Consider the following 19695-nt stretch of genomic DNA (forward strand, 5'->3'; position numbering starts at 1 on the left):
TTCCGAAGATGAATTGTCACAATATTTCAAAGTTATTTGCAAATTATTTACAGATTGTGGATTCAATTTACGCGCATGGGCATCAAATAACAAGCTTTACAACAACTTGCAGAATATGAAAAAGGTCTCGATACTGTACAGGTAGTAAAAATATTAGGCTTGCATTGGAATACATATCATGATACACTTAAGCAGCTGAATATATTCTAGACACGGAAATATACCTCATCACGAAACACGAAGTACTAAGACAATCGTCCAAGATTTATGATCCACTCGGGATCATCAGTCCAGTTACCGTACGTGGTAAAATGTTGATGTTTATAACACTTTGGGGTGAAAATATGAAATGGGACGAGCCATTGGCCAATCATATGCGGACAGAATGGATTGACATGGTCATCAGACGAGATATTAATGAAGCGACAAAGACCGTTATACATCGTCATTACTTCAAAAATTGCTCGGATTCGAACAGAGCCAATGTGATACATGTATTCATGGATGCTAGCATGAAAGCTTACAGAGCTTGTGCATACCTCGTTTCGGAAGACAAAGTTCACTCTTAATATTTAGAAATCGAGTAGCACCTTTAAAACAGCATACAATACCAACATTAGAAGTAATGGCTGTAGTAATTGGAAGTCGACTTCTATCTCACATTTTACGTATTATAACGTTGTTTTATTTATCTTTGTAAATTATTAACCTTTACTGTTTAGTCCATTTTTGGTAATATCCTTTTGGCGTGGCTCGGTACTTATGCATCCCGCTATTGCGTTGTTGTGCTGTGGTCATTTTTTGTATTCTTGTTTTTTATTTTTGCTTCTGTGCTTTGTCTATATGCCATTTTGTTTTTCTTTGCTGACATATTTTTTTTTTATAGTGAATTTGATCATAACACAATGTTGACTGCTGTACCCTTAGTTTTAACATTTTTACCTATTATGTCTGTTTGTTTTGTTCACACATTGTTGTCATTATAATGGAATTCTATGCGACTGTCGTACAAGTGAGAGGTTTAGCTAGCTATAAACCAGGTTTTTAATCCATCATTTTCTACATGAAGAAATGCCTGTACCAAGTCAGGAATATGACAGTTGTTTTCCATTCGTTTGATGTGTCAAACGAGAAAAAATGGCCTGAATGGAAAATAAAAGAAACGCAAATTATTTCTACATTTGCTCAACAAGAAGTTACGGTTGATACGACACAAATACTGAATACGCACGGTGTATTGCAGGAAATGAAAAACATAATTGACATTGACAGATTTAACTCTTTCAAGAAAGTTTTGCCTACGTTCAAAGATTTATAGCTAATTGTAGATCAGGAGAAAAACGAACCGGAAACCTTAATACACAAGAAATAAACAAATATACAAAAACAAAGCTTACAAATAGGAGAAACAAAGATGTACAACTTGGTTAAACCACTGAAACTTTATTTGGATAAGGACAACTTGATTCGTTGTGTATGACGGATTCATAACGCACCATTGGATGAATCTACAAAATTTCCGATATTGTTATCTGCAAAAGATAAACTGACTAAACACATTATAATGGATGCTCACATTTCACATTTACACTCAGGACTGTCAAGTACCGTCACACATCTCAGTCAGACATATTGGATACCGACTATACGACAAGTTGCGAACAGTTTCTTACGCAAATGTGACCTGTAACCGCCGTTCATAGTAACGGGAGTGGATTTTACTGGCGCTCTGACAGTGAAAAACAACGATGGAACAACTATTAAAGCTTACATATGTTTTTTTTTACATGTGCCAGCACTCGCGCTGTGCATTTAGAAGTGATGAAAAAACATTTATCTTAGCATTTCATAGATTTGTAAGTAGAAAATCGTAACCGAAAACGATGATATCCGACAATGCTACATTACAGCCACTAAGCACATAGAGAAACTAACACAATCAGCGTCACTTACAGAAAAGTTGAACAACTATGGTACAACATGGACATTTATACCAAAATGCGCACCATGGTACGGTGGCTTTTGGGAAAGATTGGTAGGAATTACAAAAGATTGTGTCAAGAAGTTTTGGGACGTTCCCTTATCAACATAGAACTTCTTAAGACAATTGTGACTGAAGTTGAAAGTATTCCCAATGACCGTCCGTTAATTTACGTCTTATCAGATATTTTAGATGGTTCGATAACGCCATCACAATTACTTTACGGACGTAGGATCATAACACTACAATACCCTGATAAAAGAGACTTTGGACATTCGACGTATGAGATGACTCATGAATTTGTGAATAAACTGTCTCGATTGAAATCTCAACTTATTCAACAGTATTGGTACAAATGGAAGCACGAATATCTTACCTCTCTTTGAGAATTTTATAGAAATCCGGGTAGGACAATCAAACAATCAATTGGAGATGTTGTACAAGTGTACGAAGAATCACCGAGGACAAAGTAGAACCTAGCTGTAACTGAACAATTGAACATTGTAGGTGATGGAAAAACGAGATCTGCTGTAATACGGACAAAAAATGGACTCACTTTGCGTCCGATTACAAAACTTTATCCCCTTGAAGTGTCAGCAAATAGTCACTTTATAATAGACAATATATGTGATCTCAATTATCCTTCTAGATCTAGAAACTTAAGCCGTAAAAGTGTTGCCATGGAGAACGTTAAGAAATGGACAAATGGAAATAGTTCTTAATTCAGTGACGGTAAATGCAATTTGATCAGTAACAAAATATTTTAAAATAAGAGTTGAAAGTTATATTGAAAAAAATACATTTGCATTTTAGGATTACTACTAACAGTTTATATTCTCATTGGATTAAAAGATAAAATAATAAAAATACTATCACAGAATAAAGGTGATTGTTGAACATGTAATACTGTCATTCTACACAATAAATTTATCTACATACATGTATTCATATATTAATCATAGTGTTTTTGAAGAAATATAAATTTGAGTTAATGCTAATCATTATTATGCTTTAGTTGATTGCAACTTGCAATTTTGATAATTCTCCTTCAAGTATAAAACATGTGTTGAATATTATTTGAATAACATATTGCACACATAGTAATCTCTATTTGTAGATTGCAAAACATCATCTTAACTATTCTATAGCTACTTAACGAATAGGTATATGACATTAAATACAAGACCATACCAATAATGAATATGCTAGAGACTTAGACTTGGCAAAGTTAGAGTCACATTTCAGTATTTATCCGAAAAAATAGGTTAATTTGACAATTTGCAAAGAATTCACTTAATTTCAGAAATGATATAAAAAACAGTATACTCAAGACCTAACAGTAAAAAATCAACACATTACAGCTTGCTAGAAAGAAAAGGTAATAATAAAGATAAATGCATTCTATATAAAAAGTCAATATATCTGATAAAGAAGATAATGCCGGTTCAGTATTTTTGTAAAGATATTTTGGCAGCATGTTATCATGCAACTCATATGAATATTGTTATTATATATCAGAAACATCAAAAATATATAATGTAAACAAAATACTTCTTGAGACTGTCATAAGTCTCGTATCAGTAAAAACATCGTAAAAACAATGAGTAAACAAAATCAATCAATTTTTTGTGTATATGATTATGTGAAAATAATAGCTCTTTAATACATAATATTATTTCGTTTTTACCCAATGAAATAATCCCAATACAGATACAGACAGACATAATAGTTAGTCTTCAGATTGATGATTTTATATATTCCTGGTTTAATAGTTGATTGAACACTAAATGAAAATATTGGTTTTGACAGATCCAATCAGGCAATACAAAATTTACTCAAAATACCTAACAAAGAGAAAGAACATCAGAAAACCTTTTGTTATCTGACGATTTACAATATAGAACATCCCCAACAGCATTGTTGAGGGTAATCAGGTGCATGGACTTTTCTTTCTAGTCCATAGACCCAGAATCTTGAACTAAAGTCCTCCCAGGTGTAGTTAGCTTCAGTTACTGGCACAGCACGCAATCTTTGTCTCTGAAAAATAAAATTCATTTGAATTGAAAATCAATGAATCATTAGGTAAATATGTAACATAAGAAACATTCTATTCCCATGTGTCAGTAACATATCACGCAACAACCACTAATTTGACTTTCTCGCAAAATCAGGACTGCTGTGTCAGCATTGTAATTGTGAGGATGTCATATTGAATGAATGCATTCACTCCATAAATGTAAATAACTATGGCATTATTAGTTTCTCTTGGACTGCTGAGGCTTATATGTTCCCCTTGGTTTGTTCCCCCTCTTTTTACTACCTCTAGAGTTTGTAATTTATCCAACACATACATTTTATATCACTATATATGGAATGGACTTAGATTTCGACATATAATTTTTCATTACACTTGAATTGAAGAAGATCACCATCCGAAAGACTCAATCAATGGTGAATTTCATAAAGGTTTAGTGAGTATATTCATTTAATTTACTCGCCGCGATAAAGCCTTTTTGTGCTTATGCGGAGTAAAGCAATCACCAATCAATCAATCATACAATTTACAAATCTGTTAATTAATAGATCATGTGAATAAGAGAATGGTAACGTTTTGTTTGAAAATGTAGTTGATCCTGAAACAAGGGGTGCATGTCATTTTCAGTATTATTTGTGGCATATATTTAAAATGTTGATATCCAATAGATTTTTTATAACATTTTAGAGGTTTTCCATGTGAAATGGTGAAAAAAAGACTAACCTGCTGAAGCTGTCTTTCATTTGGAAATGCAGTTCTATGAGAATTGACCAATCGAACAGAATTATCATTAATCTCCACCACAGGGTATGAGGTGATTGGAAAAACCTATAAAAATAAACGTTATGATTAACATTAAGGATTAAACAAACTGACATACTGGTCATCGTTAATTTACATTTCACTTTTAGTATGCTAGAACAATTCAAATTTGGAGTTTGTCCCGGTGATTTTTACATAACTGTCTTATACGGAACTGTGAAGTTTTAAGGAATTATTGATAATTTCACATTAATAGAATAAGATAAAGAATATACATAAATGTAACAGTTTATTCTGTTTTAAGTTGGAATGCGAGTATACACAAAAAATGAATGATTTTTTTCATACTTTCAGAAAATAGTATATATTGTGCAATATTCATAAATATGATAAAAATGATAGGTTTCCGAGATTGTTTTCCAGCTACAGGTTGTGAAAAAATGACACATTTTGTATGGTTTATACAGAGAAAAAAAGCATCATAATGTGAATAGAAGGTAAACTAAATGATAGAATTTTGTGTTAAATTTGAGAATATAGCTCTCACAATATCCTTTCAGAATACCAAAAGAAAAAATGGGGTCACCGTACGTTTTTTTTCCCTGCCATAACATAAAAAAGAAAAAAATTCCTGAAGATTCCTTTATAAATTTTACTTTTTCTGATATTCTTTCTCTTTATTACGCAAATAGGTTGCAGTTCTAAAATCTAAGAATATGTAAATCAATTGTGAATGCAAAACAAGGCTGTAATTATCGTCTCATTTAGAAGTGATAATGACAAGTGTGTTAATATAATTAATTGGATTCTTATTTGACGATTTGTTAGTCCTCGAAGAACTTTTAAATTCCAATTTGTCCTTTAGTTATTGTAACAAGTCAACAAGCTATTCAATGCACACTTAAATTGGTATCAACGTTTTTTAGTAATGCATATTAGAACAAAATTGAAAACAACGTTCAAACCAATGATTGCGTTGTATAAAAACCGCAATTTTTATACGTGTGCATGCAAAACAAATTTCTTGGTAGAGGGGTCTAAATACAGCACAAACAACATTTTCCAAAAGACCAAAAAAGTGAAAAAGTATATTTTAACAAAACGCATTTGATTAGCAGGTCGAACAATAGATGTTCGTAAAACCTGCTGACTGCCATGGCGATTGCCAAATAAACGGATCACCAGATGTAACAAAATGGATCTTAATTATTAATTTAATACCAAACAGAAAACAACAAGCATTCTGAGAGTATTGCATGGCAATACATAGTCCCCTACCGGCTAAAAATTAATTGTACTGGAACAATATGCTAACTTGATCTATAAATTGTCATGGTGTAAACTATATAACAAATATAAAGTCAATATTTTCAAGCATGATGACAAAAAGTGTGGAAAACTGATTATTTAAGTGAATTTTCCAAGGACCATAACTCTGCACAAAATCATCAGACCGGAACAAAATTCGAACTTGGTCTGTAACTTGTCATGATAAAACTATATATCAATTATCAAATCAATATCTTCAAGCATGCTGACAAAAAGTGTGGAAAACTGATTATTTAAGTGAATTGTGTAACTCCAAGGACCAAAACTCTGCACAAAATCATCAGACCGGAACAAAATTCGAACTTGATCTGTTACTTGTCATGATAAAACAATATACCAATTATTAAATCAATATATTCAAGCATGACGAAAAAAAGAGCGGAAAACTGAATATTTGAGTGAATTTTGTAAGTCCAAGAACCATAACTCTGCACAAAATTATCAGACCGGAACAAAATTCGATCTTGATCTGTAACGTGTCATAATAAAACAATATACCAAATATCAAATCAATATCTTCAAGCACGAAGAAAAAAGTGTGGAAAACTGATATGCCGGACTGACAGACAGACAGACAGACAGACAGACGGACGGAGTGCAAACCTAAAGTCCCCTTCGACTTCGTCGGTAGGGGACTAATAACCTTCCGGAAAAGATGGTCTACCGCAAACATAAGGTGCAAAAATTGGTACACCATATCCGGATTTCGACAATTAATGTCTCTTCAGTGACGTTAGGAATCGAAACGGTATTTGGAAGGCCATATAATTTACCTCAATTTAGGATTGATATATATATATATATATATATATATACCTTGTATTGAAAATAATACTGATGAAGATGAAAATGGTTTTATAATGGTTTACATATTTTACAACAATTTCAACATCTAGATGACATCATGAGATTAACAAACTTCATTTCTGCTAATGTCAATTATAAACCTACCTGCGTCATCACTTGTTCAAAAATAGTTTCACCTTTGGCACATCTAACCAGTTCATCAGGCATGTCAGTTCTTTCTATTATGTGGTCTACGTTGTGATTGGTACTGAAAAATGAAATAACCAATTAAAGATAACATTTCTTGCTCAATCAAAATGCCAGAAGCAACTTATAGTTAAAGGAAGAAAGCATATTAAAATTAAACTTCAGAAGAAAAAAATAGAAACTGGAAATCTGACGTTAAAAGGAGGAAGGATATCAAAAAAGATTTCAGGGGGAAAAGTCAGACACTTGAAATCTAAGACAACAATATAGAACTAAGACATGTGAATGAACAAACAAGAACAATCACCGACACTGAACCAGAATGTGTCCATATCTTGTAAACAAATCGTCAAATAACCACTACATTTGGTATCTCATCAACATTACCCTAGCAATATTAGCGCTTTCTATTCACTTACTATGTAACTGTTAACTTAATGTAGCACTTCATTTGCCTGTATCCATCACAAGTATCACATGTAATACGTCCATCTCCACCACATGTATCACAGCTGAAATATAAACATACTATTTACATACAAGATAAATAAAACCAGGATCTAACATAAAAGTAGATTTGATTAAGTGTTAAAGCTGGAACTAATTTGGACGGTGCACATAAAGAATGTGTCGGAGTTAAACATGTTTATGAGCGGTCAATCCTCCTCCGAGACTGGGACAGTGGTGTAAGTATTAGCCCCAGATTAAAGGGAAAGTTTCGTAATTTTCAAGAAAACGCCTTTACATTTCTGTTACTTTATCTTTTATTTGACACTGGAAAAATTATATGTTTCAATTATATTAAGAATCATTATATGTTGATCGATACTGGCAGATTATAAACATAATCAAGAAGACATTACAGGATGGTGGAAATATAAGGAAAGATTTGTCCGTCACTGACAAAAACATAAGAACTAAATGAGGGGCCTGATGGGGGGGTCTCATCACGATTCACGAGTTGATTTTTTTGTCAATCACGATTCACAGAAAATAAATTTCCATGATCACGGATCACGAAAATATAAAAAAATAATAAATCTGTAGAAAAACGGATCACGATAGCGAAAATGCGCCGATCACGAAGAACGAAAATAACCCATCAGGCCCCTCCTAAATCGTAGACAAGACCTGGTTTTAAATGAGGACCGAATCGTATATTCACTAAGAGCTACATGTGTATACCATGACAAAAATTAGATCTTTGAACTAGATTTTCTAATGATGTTTTGTATTTCTTTACAACAACAACAAACATAATAAACTGAGGCTGTGATGGGATGTAAAGATTAAAATATCAGAATTTGCATCTATCCAGGTCACCCAACTACATGTACTGGGTACGCTCTTAAAGAATTGTTTCCATGATTCTGTCGATCCGTAGAAAGTGTTTTATACTAAAATCATGAGGCTTTGAAATAAATCAACAGAGTTAGCTAGAACGGCTACTTTCTAATAAGTGAAATGTTGATTAAAAAAATGTCTCTGATAAAATTTCGCCTGTATCTAGACTAAGAGTTTTATTCTTGTAAATTGGTAAATTGGAGACAACAAATGTTAGACAAATAAGTAATTTTAGCCAAGGCTTATGTAAACTTACTGACAACGACCGTCCCCTCCACATCTGTGACATCCTTCCATACGCTGGTTCCCCTCGTGGTCAGTTCGCATAACCCGTCCATCACCTCCACAACTGTCACAATGAGTCTGACCCCATCCACCACATCTCCAACATCGGTGGTATCCTCGGGCATCACAGTCATGACAAGGCTAAAATTCATTTTAACATTGTAAATATTACAATTATACATTTATACATAATTGTGATTGTTACTGTATTGTTAAAATAACTTTAAAAGGGTTTTTGTCAGAAATTCTTGGACAAATTTATACTGCTGTTTAACAATGCTGGCCATATTTACACTATTACATCAAATGAGTAAAAGAGCGTTCACAAACACCGGGGATATATATATCTTTGAGAACTTATTAAAACAATTGACCCCAAAATAATGAACTGTCCAAAAGTGTTAAAAATGAGTTGAATGCAAAAATGTTTTCCTCAAGGCAATTAAAATGTATTACTGCTAAAAATATATAAAAGGTAATCTTTTCTATCATGTTAAATTATTATATATCCGTTGTACAAGCTGTAAGTGAATTTTAGTCAAATTTTGTACAAATTTTAATTTGAACAAGCATTTTTTGGGACAAATTGTAATTTGTAAAAAGTTAACTATTTTTTTTTGTACAAACTATAATTTGTACAAAATGATAACTTGTACACAACATATATAAACGGTACACAAACAGCAAATTATATAAATAATCAATATCATTTACCCTGACAGTAGCTGTGTGTGGAACTTCCATTTCCTTTGTGTGGGTTTCAAACATTCTGTTTGGTTGACATGGAATTGCCCATGGAGGAGGTGGTGGGCCATTCTGGGGTCCATCCACAGGTCCACCTCTATATGGTTCATTGACATATCCCGTGTCCCTTCCTTCACAGAATGTCTCAAGTGTATACTGAAACAAAATTGACAGATCAACGTACGTTTGACCCATATCAAAAGATCAAAATCATCAAATTCAAAAAAATATCGAATACTTCTTATTTCGTACCTGAAGTTGAACTTGACTGTCGTAATATAAGTTTAATTAATACAAAATGCACTTCTATTCGTATCGTATCGTAACTGAACTGATGATGACTTTAACCATCATGATATGAATATAGAATTTATGGCATGACCACTATTAGTCTTAGTATGCTTTGCATAGGCATTTCTTGTCATAGTGACGACAAACAATTCCGTTATTCTCTCACATTACCATAATTTTCATTGATAGGGACACATTACATCAATAATTTGCAATACTGTTTGCTTTATAGACATTTTCGTTATAAATTTCAAAGAAACCAGTAGCGTTAAATATGTGATTGCAAAGCACCACCATTTACTCACATGTAAAGCCGTTAATCCTATGGCTTTAGAAAGACTCATTTCATTGGCTGGTTTCTTGCCATAGCAACAATTCTGGTTGACAAATTCAATCATAGCTTGTTTACATGCTGCTTCGTCCAAGTTGGCTAAGCTAAAATGGTGTTTAAATTAAATCAATCAAATATATGTTTATATGATATCTAAATTTTAAATATTGATCTGGATATGCCCTCGCGATTACGTCCCATTTAAAAAAAATCCGCCTTTAAAAATGCTATACTTTTATTTCCTCTTATGAAAATGTTCTACAATACATATGTGTATACTCTGCTGAGTTTTACTGAACAAGCCTTGGATAGGACCTATTTTAGCTTGCACTTTTTTAATTGCTCGGATAAAACTTCATCGTAGGAACCTTAGATGCAGTAACCTTAAATAGTATGAAAATACACTACAAAAAGAAATTGTGAAATGTGTTCAGCAAAAACTACTTCAACAGTTCTTAGGTGAGAGCTGGATTGGAAAACAAATATTTTCTACCTAACATTTTCGATAGTGTTTATAAATAAACGAAATAAGACTAATGTGTGCATTTAAGTAGTAAGTACTCGAGTATTTACGAAGAAATGACAATGAAAATCGTTTTACTTTTACTAAAGACTTACTCTGTAAATTCCATTGGAGGTGGTTTTCCTTGTGGTGGTGGTGGCGGCGGCGGGGGAGGCATCGGTGCCACTGAAATAAATTTGATCAGTTAAATTAAATTATACAGCCCATTTAACTAATTAATGTATGTACAATATGCTTGAAAACAATTTCTTACTTCATATAGAAAATATACCGAAAAATGTAGTTGTAATTATTGCCTATATTCGGAAAAATAATTAAAAGAAGACATCATGAAATTTTATGAATTCACAAGTGAACAAAATAAACAATATTGGATTGATAACTATTGGTTCGTGTTGTGAAGTCTTTAGTTTCTATATTTTGTTTTGTATACTGTTGTTTGTCTTTTGGTCTTTGTATTTTTTTTTTGCCATGGCGTTGTCAGTCTATTTTCGATTTATGAGTTTGAATGTCCTGTGGTATCTTTCGCCTCTCTTCTACAAATCATATGAGCAAAATGCTTTAGTCAATTTTACTAAAATTCGGCGTAGAAGCGTTGCAAAATGAAATTAATTACACAATTAAAAATGCCAACATTGTTTTGTTATGTTGTATCAATCTTCATACTTACTTTGTCCGAAACCACCGACTTGACCATATCCCTGAAACTGTGGCATCCCTTGCATTGGTGGAGGGCCTCTCTGAGGTGGGCCTTGGGCCAGTGGATGCCTTGGTGGCCCTTGACCATGTCGAAAATCAGCCGGAGGTGGTCCCCCCATGCCGGCATTCCATTCTGGAAGCAATAAACGAACATAGTATAGAAAAAGATTAATAGTTAAGTTAAAAATTTTCTACATACAACGATGAAATTTTATTAATTGGTTGATTGATTAATATCAAATCAGCGTGAACATGCTATATTGCAACGAAATATGTAACTGGATATGTTAATTAATTCAATATATAATAATAAAGTAAAACAGTTTGCCATTGGACAATCTAAGAATATCACCAATAAAAACGGTCTGTCACGAACGACTGAAAAGTTTGAATGCCTAATTTTTCATATTTTAAATGTGCATTTTAATCTACTGGAACTGGCATTTCAACCTTTTAAACCACGTGAAACAATTGAAAATACTTACGTTGAGGTGGAGGTCCTCCATAACCACCTACAAAATAAAATACAGTTATCAATTCATTGAGCACACATATTTTTGATAAACAGAGGCTTCAATGAGAACAAGTTGGAAGAAACAGAAGAAACGTCACAAATATGATCTAGTTAAACAGTTTCAGTGCCATTGAGTATGAAATTGAACAAAAAAAAACGTTCAGTAATTGCATGTGCAACTTGTAAAAGATGGCAAAAACCCTAAAATCCAAATATGCAAATAGTTGTACAGCTCAAGTTACACTTTGAAAAGCGAAAAGCTTTATCTAATGCCACCACAGTTCTGTGTGGCAGCTGGTTTTACTTAACAATTGTTCTTGGAAAGAATTAGTATTGACAGTAGTGATGACTAGCACTAAACAACCAGTTGAAATGTTAGACTGTTCAAATTTGTGGATTGTCTGACATGTGAAATCAAGGACTGTCGAATATTCATGTGTATGTCTTGCTGAATATGCCAAGTTTGGTGTTCATACATCGCATTACTGTAGGGGTGTCATTTATGTCTATCACTGTTGCTCTTGCACGGAGTGAAAGTGTTTAGCAGCATTAAGTTTAAATATTTTAAAAGATCTTTTTATTATTGCAGTCTTAAAATTCATATAATGAATGATGTGTGTAGCTAAGAGAATTTAAAATTTTCGTTTATATATATATATATATATATATATATATTAGCTTCAAATATGTTAACTGTTCTGTCTGATAATGAATATAGCCAGTTTATTGGTCCCCCTGTCCTTCATTGACAATTGGCAATATCCACATCACAATGTTTATCATGAAAACTGACATTTTAACAAAATTATCGATATAGTCTTTTGTTTTTATATGCTGGAATGGGATCACATGTGTTGCATATGATGTGCGTAGACAGACAGGCAGACATCGAAGGACATTTTACGTGCCAAAAAATTGAACGTTACTTAGATTCTGCGATTGATATTATTCAAAAATATTCAATAAAGACAGAAAGGAATCAATATATAATTTTGACTTGACCCTTGACCGATACTGCCAATTTCGTTTGCTTTTATATATATATATATATAAAATATATATATATCAAATCGAAGTACCATATTGTTGACACTCAACGCTAGTCTTAACAATCATATTATGATATAACCGTTAATCCCTAATGCATACAAAAAGAAATATTCAAATTATAATTTGTAATATATAATCGATTAATCACAAAATGTACATGCGTTCATAATTTAAAAAAAAATACATCTAAAAACATGGACAAGTTGCAGGTAATATTCCTTTTTGAATTGTCAATCTGGAAAATAACCTCAGTAATGAACTAGGTAGATGAGCTACTTTATGTCGTGTATTTGAAATAAGAACTGGTATTTAATTCTAATTGATCTTATTTTAGGACATCATTGTTTAGGGACAATATAAATATTAGACCAAATCGTGCAAACTTTGTTAACCTTTTAAATCAATAAGTTCATTTAAACTAAGTTAAATTTCCGTGGAATATTACTGTTAAAATGATATTTATATAAATATGAGATAAGCATCAAGCAACAATACAAAAAGACAATAAAATTGTTGGGATTCTGCTACATCCATCAAATACTAAAATGTATTTGAGCCTTTTATAATATAACCCTCTCAAGCAAAATTGACCTTTTATGTCCCTTTTCACGGCCACCAATCCAACTAAGTCATACACAAATTATATGAAAACAAGTGCGTTAATCCGACTTCCGAGTATGCAGTAGAAGTAATAAACAATCAAGAATTGCTATACATTCACAAGGTAAGTCACCTATTTATATCATAAGCTTTATATTTTTCAAAAAACCGAGAATGTCATTCGACCCTTTATTTTGTTTTCCTTCATGTGTTATCACAACTTTGTTGTACATTGAGTAGTATTTTTACTACAGCTTTTCTCCCGGTGAATAACGATACAATCTGCACGAAATTCTTACCGACATCTTATGTTATTTGTTAATAAGACACGTTATGCATGAGTACTGGTACATTTATTGATCGGTGTGATATATAAATAAGTTCTAGAAAGCAAAATACTTTATAATTGTACTAATTATCAAATTATCGCAACAAAATTAAGAATGTATGGTTAAGAAGGACCATATATGACTTAATAGTAACGAGTATGATTAAGTGAGAGATATTTTAGTAGCCAACATGATGATGTTCTTTTACACAATGTCAATGTTAATTATGAATAAATTCATCTTTAGGTACCGTCCTTCCTTTAGGGGATATATATCTAACAGTAATAATTAGCCAGTAAGCATGAAGGTTTAAATTCAACCCTGTTAAGGCGGATGCGCTCGACTCCTATCTTAGTTAACTGGGATTGCCAGTTTTCTTACCGAAGACCGGAGTTTCTTCTGGAAGCCTTCAACAATCAAAGAAAACTAATAGTCGAAAACTGATCTAGCAAAACAATCCATTTAATGAAACACGCAGATCAAAACTATTTGCCTGGAAATGCAAATAATTATTGTACGCATCTATTTGCTATTTATCGTTATAAACAAGTTAGCAACCTGCATATCATGTATAAATATTCTCGTCCTAAATTCATTAAGTGAAGTAATCTTAGTTTAACAGCTTCTAACAATCTAACAATGTTTATAAAAATAAGAATACTCGCTCGGAATAGTAAATAACCTCTCAACCAGAACCTTATATAAAGAAATGGACGTCTTTGATGAAACGTTAACAAAATGAGACAGCAAACAAACGACAAAAATAATCAAATAACCAACATTGGACAACAAACACACAGTTTCAGCTCTCTATAATTATAAAGGAAGGTTGAATACGAATGTATTAAAATAGAATTCTAGATTAAAACGGAATGAGGCAAAATGCAAAGCGAAAACTAGTGACGGATTAAAAAAAAGGGGGAGGGGGAGGGCGATGATTGAAATCGCTTTTTTCTTTGACAACCAATTCATCAATATTGTATCTGTAATAGTGCGAAAAGAAAATCAATCTGTATTTTTTGCTAAAACGTCAAATTATTGTCACTTTTGAAAAACAAATATACTCCTTTTCTTTACAACGGACATATACAGTGGTGGGGGATTCCGTTTGTCCGTCCTTCCGTTTGTTAAAAAAAATGAATCGTCATTAATAAACCTTTATACACATACTGTCTGATACTGGATACTCAACTACATAATTGCATTTTACTCTTTACATTTCAGATGCTTAGATCAACTCGCAGATATAGCTGTCAACAATATGATGCCAGTTATACCCAGTCAGGAAAGTTCTCGAGGCATAAAAAAGTTGTGCATCTTGGCGAAGTTGTCTCCATAAAATGCAACTTTTGCACTATTGAATTTTCGAGCAAAACATCTCACAAGAGGCATGAGCAAAATATTCATTTTGGAATAAAGGAATTTGAATGCGAGATATGTTATGAAAGATTCAGCACCAAATACCAGATGGCTGGACATAAACGCAGTAAACATGATATGGGTCGGTATCAATGTGAAAACTGCCAAAAAATGTTTTCTTTCCCAAGCAGCTTTAAAGAGCACACAGGCAAATGTAACAACAATGAACCAAAGGTCTTCACAGATTGATTTTCTTTTCGAACTATTACAGATACAACATTGATGAATTGGTCGTCAAAGAAAAAAGCGATTTCAATCATCGGCCCCCCCCTCCCTCTTTTTTTTTAATCCGTCACTAGTTTTCGCTTTGCATTTTGCCTCATTCCGTTTTAATCTAGAATTCTATTTAAATACATTCGTATTCAACCTTCCTTTGTAATTATAGAGAGCTGAAACTGTGTGTTTGTTGTCCAATGTTGGTTATTTGATTATTTTTGTCGTTTGTTTGCTGTCTCATTTTGTTAACGTTTCATCAAAGACATCCATTTCTTTATATAAGGTTCTGGTTGAGAGGTTATTTACTTTTCGAGCGAGTATTCTTATTTTTATAAACATTGTTAGATTGTTAGAAGCTGTTAAACTAAGATTACTTCATTTAATGAATTTAGGACGAGAATATTTATACATGAGATGCTTGTTGCTAACTTGTTTATAACGATAAATAGCAAATAGATGCGTACAATAATTATTTGCATTTCCAGGCAAATAGTTTTGATCTGCGTGTTTCATTAAATGGATTGTTTTGCTAGCTCAGTTTTCGACTATTAGTTTTCTTTTATTGTTGAAGGCTTCCAGTAGACACTCCGGTCTTCGGTTAAGAAAACTGGCAATCCCAGTCAACTAAGACAGGAGTCGAGCGCATCCGACTTAACAGGGTTGAATTTAAACCTTCATACTTACAGGCTAGTTATTACTGTAAGATATATATTCCCTAAAGGAAGGACGGTACCTAAAAATGAATTTATTCATAATTAACATTGACATTGTGTAAAAGAACATCATCATGTTGGCTACTAAAATATCTCTTACTTAATCATACTCGTTACTTTTAAGTCATATATGGTCCTTCTTAACCATACATTCTTAATTTTGTTGCGATAATTTGATAATTAGTACAATTATAAAGTATTTTGCTTTCTAGAACTGATTTATATATCACACCGATCAATAAATGTAACAGTACTCATGCATAACGTGTCTTATTAACAAATAACATAAGATGTCGGTAAGAATTTCGTGCAGATTGTGTCGTTATTCACCGGGAGAAAAGCTGTAGTAAAAATACTACTCAATGTACAACAAAGTTGTGATAACACATGAAGGAAAACAAAATAAAGGGTCGAATGACATTCTCGGTTTTTTGAAAAATATAAAGCTTATGATATAAATAGGTGACTTACCTTGTGAATGTATAGCAATTCTTGATTGTTTATTACTTCTACTGCATACTCGGAAGTCGGATTAAAGCACTTGTTTTCATATTATTTGTGTATGACTTAGTTGGATTGGTGGCCGTGCTTTTGGTCATACTGTTCTCCAGGTGTCCAGGTACTTGTACATCCTTGGATTTCAAATGTTTGGGTTTATCGGTCCTGATGAAGGTAAATCCATAAAAGCTCTTCGGACGCACACAATTTATAAAATGTTATTTTCATTTACTGTTATATAGTATTGCATTGGTTTGTAAGACAAAAGTCTCGGCTAATATAATGTGCAATTTTCCCTCGGGTTTAGTTTGTAACCCGGATTTGTTTTCTCTCAATCGATTTATGACTTTTGAACAGCGGTATACTACTGTTGCCTTTATTTCTACTTAAAATATAGGTATTTTTTTCAGAGACAAGTGCCTGTGAGCTAGTTGGCGCAAAACATGAATCTTTATTCTATAGATATGTGGATTTTTGTGGTTTTTGAGGGAGCAAAATCGGATTACAAATCAAATCAATTCAAACGATCATTCATTGGTATATATGCAATAGAATTATTGGCACCAAGACATACACATTAACTGATTAGAACACAACAGGCAGCAAGCACTCATTAAAGCACACTTATAAAATATACAACTTCAAAAGGTGTATTGTTCTTTCCATGATTATGTTCAAAATACTGATACAATTAAATTCCCCATTATTAAACCACCCTTTTAAAGCTGCATGATTAAATAAGGGTTAAATAATGCATAGCTGTATATTATCCTTCACAAATGCGCGATTATGTCCAATTCCATACCAGTCAACAAGATTATGTTTACTATCTGAAAAATGATACATTAAATTAAGTTGTATCGTTTTGATAGATAATTCATTTGTTTACAAATTTTTGTATAATTTCTTATTATTGATGATACAAATTTAAATCAAGAAGAGTTCTTACCGGGTGCTGCCATATTTTGCAGGCTCAGTCCTTTACAAACACGTGTCCATGACAGTACGCAAACAAACGGGTGGTTGTATATGAAAACAAACGTGTCGTGTGCAAAAAAACCAGGTATGCTAAAAGAAAAACTATAAATAGTATATGGATTTATAGAAACATTATACAGGTATTAATTATTTCGTAAGATTTAGACTACGTCATGAAATCAAGTGACGAAGTCCAGAGAGTCGGTGTACATGTACTAGTATTTTAATCTTTTAGCCGACTCGAGACAATGTAACCTTTTAAAGATAAAGACAAAAGTTAAAGATACAAAGCACACGAAACTAATAAAATAACTGATTATATCCACAGACACTTGTCTCAGAAAAAAAATTTCCTATATACCTTAATATAACACTGTTACTGTTATATTAAGGTATATAGGAAATTTTTTTCTGAGACAAGTGCCTGTGATTATATCCCACAGCATTATTGAATTTTATGAGGGAATTATGACAATACCACTAAATAAAAAAAGAATGAGAGTGTTTAAAGAGTTATATGCTAATGAGTAATCGCTCTAAAATGGCAAACTTAGCTATAGAAATCAACCGTTGAATGTTGTTGACTATTGAAGGCAACACTTTCTATAGCCTAAAATTTAAGTACGCTAATGAGAGATCGGAAATTTTGCCGATATACACATAATGGTTATTGTAAAACTGTCATATTTTTCCTATACCATTTTCACCTTAATTCGTGGGTGGTAGTTATTATTGAATCTTACGCAATTCGATTGGATGAAATTGTTATTGCTTCACATTTGCCTGTTTTACCTGTTGATTTTTTTCTTGCGTGTTTTATACCAGAACGTTAGTTGATAGCAATTCTGATGTTAAAAGATATTGGAAAAAAATAATTGTCGATAAACAGTTATAGCTATGATTTGCTTTTTCTGTCCTTCTTTTATATGTTCAAGTCTTAAAAACATTAAAAGAGTGTTTTAACAGAAAAAAAGTATTTTTCAGTCACAACATGAACGGAATCAGTGAGTGAATGAAGTCAAATTATGACTGATCTGCCTATGTTTTAACATAAAAAGTCGATTTGATTAATTTAAGGCCACATTCGTCCATCTAACAAAATCTAATCATGCACCGTATAATTTTCAAACAAAACATTACAGGATCTATTCTGAAAAAGTCACTGAAAAGCAAAGCAAGGCATACTCAAAATAAGCGGACGCAATTCATCTTTTGTGGAGAGGAGGGGCATGTGTTTTAGAACAAATCGTTTGACTGGTAAAAACTAAGATAATGAAAAGAACACAATTTTGAACTTACACTTCTAGATCGGTGACTTAACACATTATTTGCAGATTTTTGTTGATTTAGAACATTCATATTTACAATTCAAAGTATTAATGCCAGAATAGATAAATTATTTAATAAAGCTTTCGTATGGGTTATTTATGTAAAAAAAAATTAGAAAATAAGGTGTAATTGGTTTGATGTGTCGTTTAAGAACATATCTCCCAATTGACAGATGTCATATTATTATACTTAGAAAGTTATATTTTACCCCTTTTAGACTACTATTGCAATGCATGATAATTAACAACTTATTCTAACATTTAAAAAAATATATTTAAATTACAAAAAAGTGCAGTAAAATTTTTTCTTAATATTTAACATCATTGCACAAGACCATGTTTTTCTCTGACTGATACTGACGTCTTTACACTTAATCCATTGGATGTTGGATGTGTACTGATTGATATTTTAGTCTTAGATGCATGATTTTTATTATTAGTTGTAATTGGCTTTGAACTAGCTGTCAGTAACTGCGAGTACTAGATCAGATCTGTACTAAGTGACTTTTTGTTGTGGGGATGTATAAGTACCCTGCCACGTCCACTCTGTGTTTTTGTTACTTGTTTTTGTGCTTTGTATCGATCTGATGAATTAAGCCCTTTTCAACTGATTTTTTGTACAAGTGAGAGGTTTAGCTAGCTATAAAACCAGGTTTAATCCACCATTTTCTACATAAGAAAATGCCTGTACCAAGTCAGGAATATGACAGTTGTTATCCTTTCGTTTGATGTG

General features: G+C 32.4%; 1 protein-coding gene across 1 annotated transcript; it reads right to left on the reverse strand.

The window, feature by feature from the left end:
* Nucleotides 1-2750: 2750 nt before the first annotated feature.
* On the reverse strand, nt 2751-17706 carry LOC127698246 (protein SSUH2 homolog). The gene is made up of 11 exons (XM_052201616.1): nt 17606-17706; nt 11803-11829; nt 11289-11450; nt 10714-10783; nt 10070-10199; nt 9444-9629; nt 8701-8870; nt 7520-7612; nt 7059-7161; nt 4740-4844; nt 2751-4018 (listed from the first exon to the last, which is right to left on the reverse strand). The coding sequence occupies exons 1-11, from the start codon at nt 17616-17618 to the stop codon at nt 3872-3874; spliced, it is 1206 nt and encodes a 401-aa protein (XP_052057576.1). The 5' UTR covers nt 17619-17706; the 3' UTR covers nt 2751-3871.
* Nucleotides 17707-19695: the final 1989 nt, after the last annotated feature.

Source organism: Mytilus californianus, unplaced genomic scaffold (genome assembly GCF_021869535.1).
Source record: "Mytilus californianus isolate M0D057914Y unplaced genomic scaffold, xbMytCali1.0.p SCAF_1, whole genome shotgun sequence".
NCBI classification, from domain to species: Eukaryota; Metazoa; Mollusca; class Bivalvia; order Mytilida; family Mytilidae; genus Mytilus; species Mytilus californianus.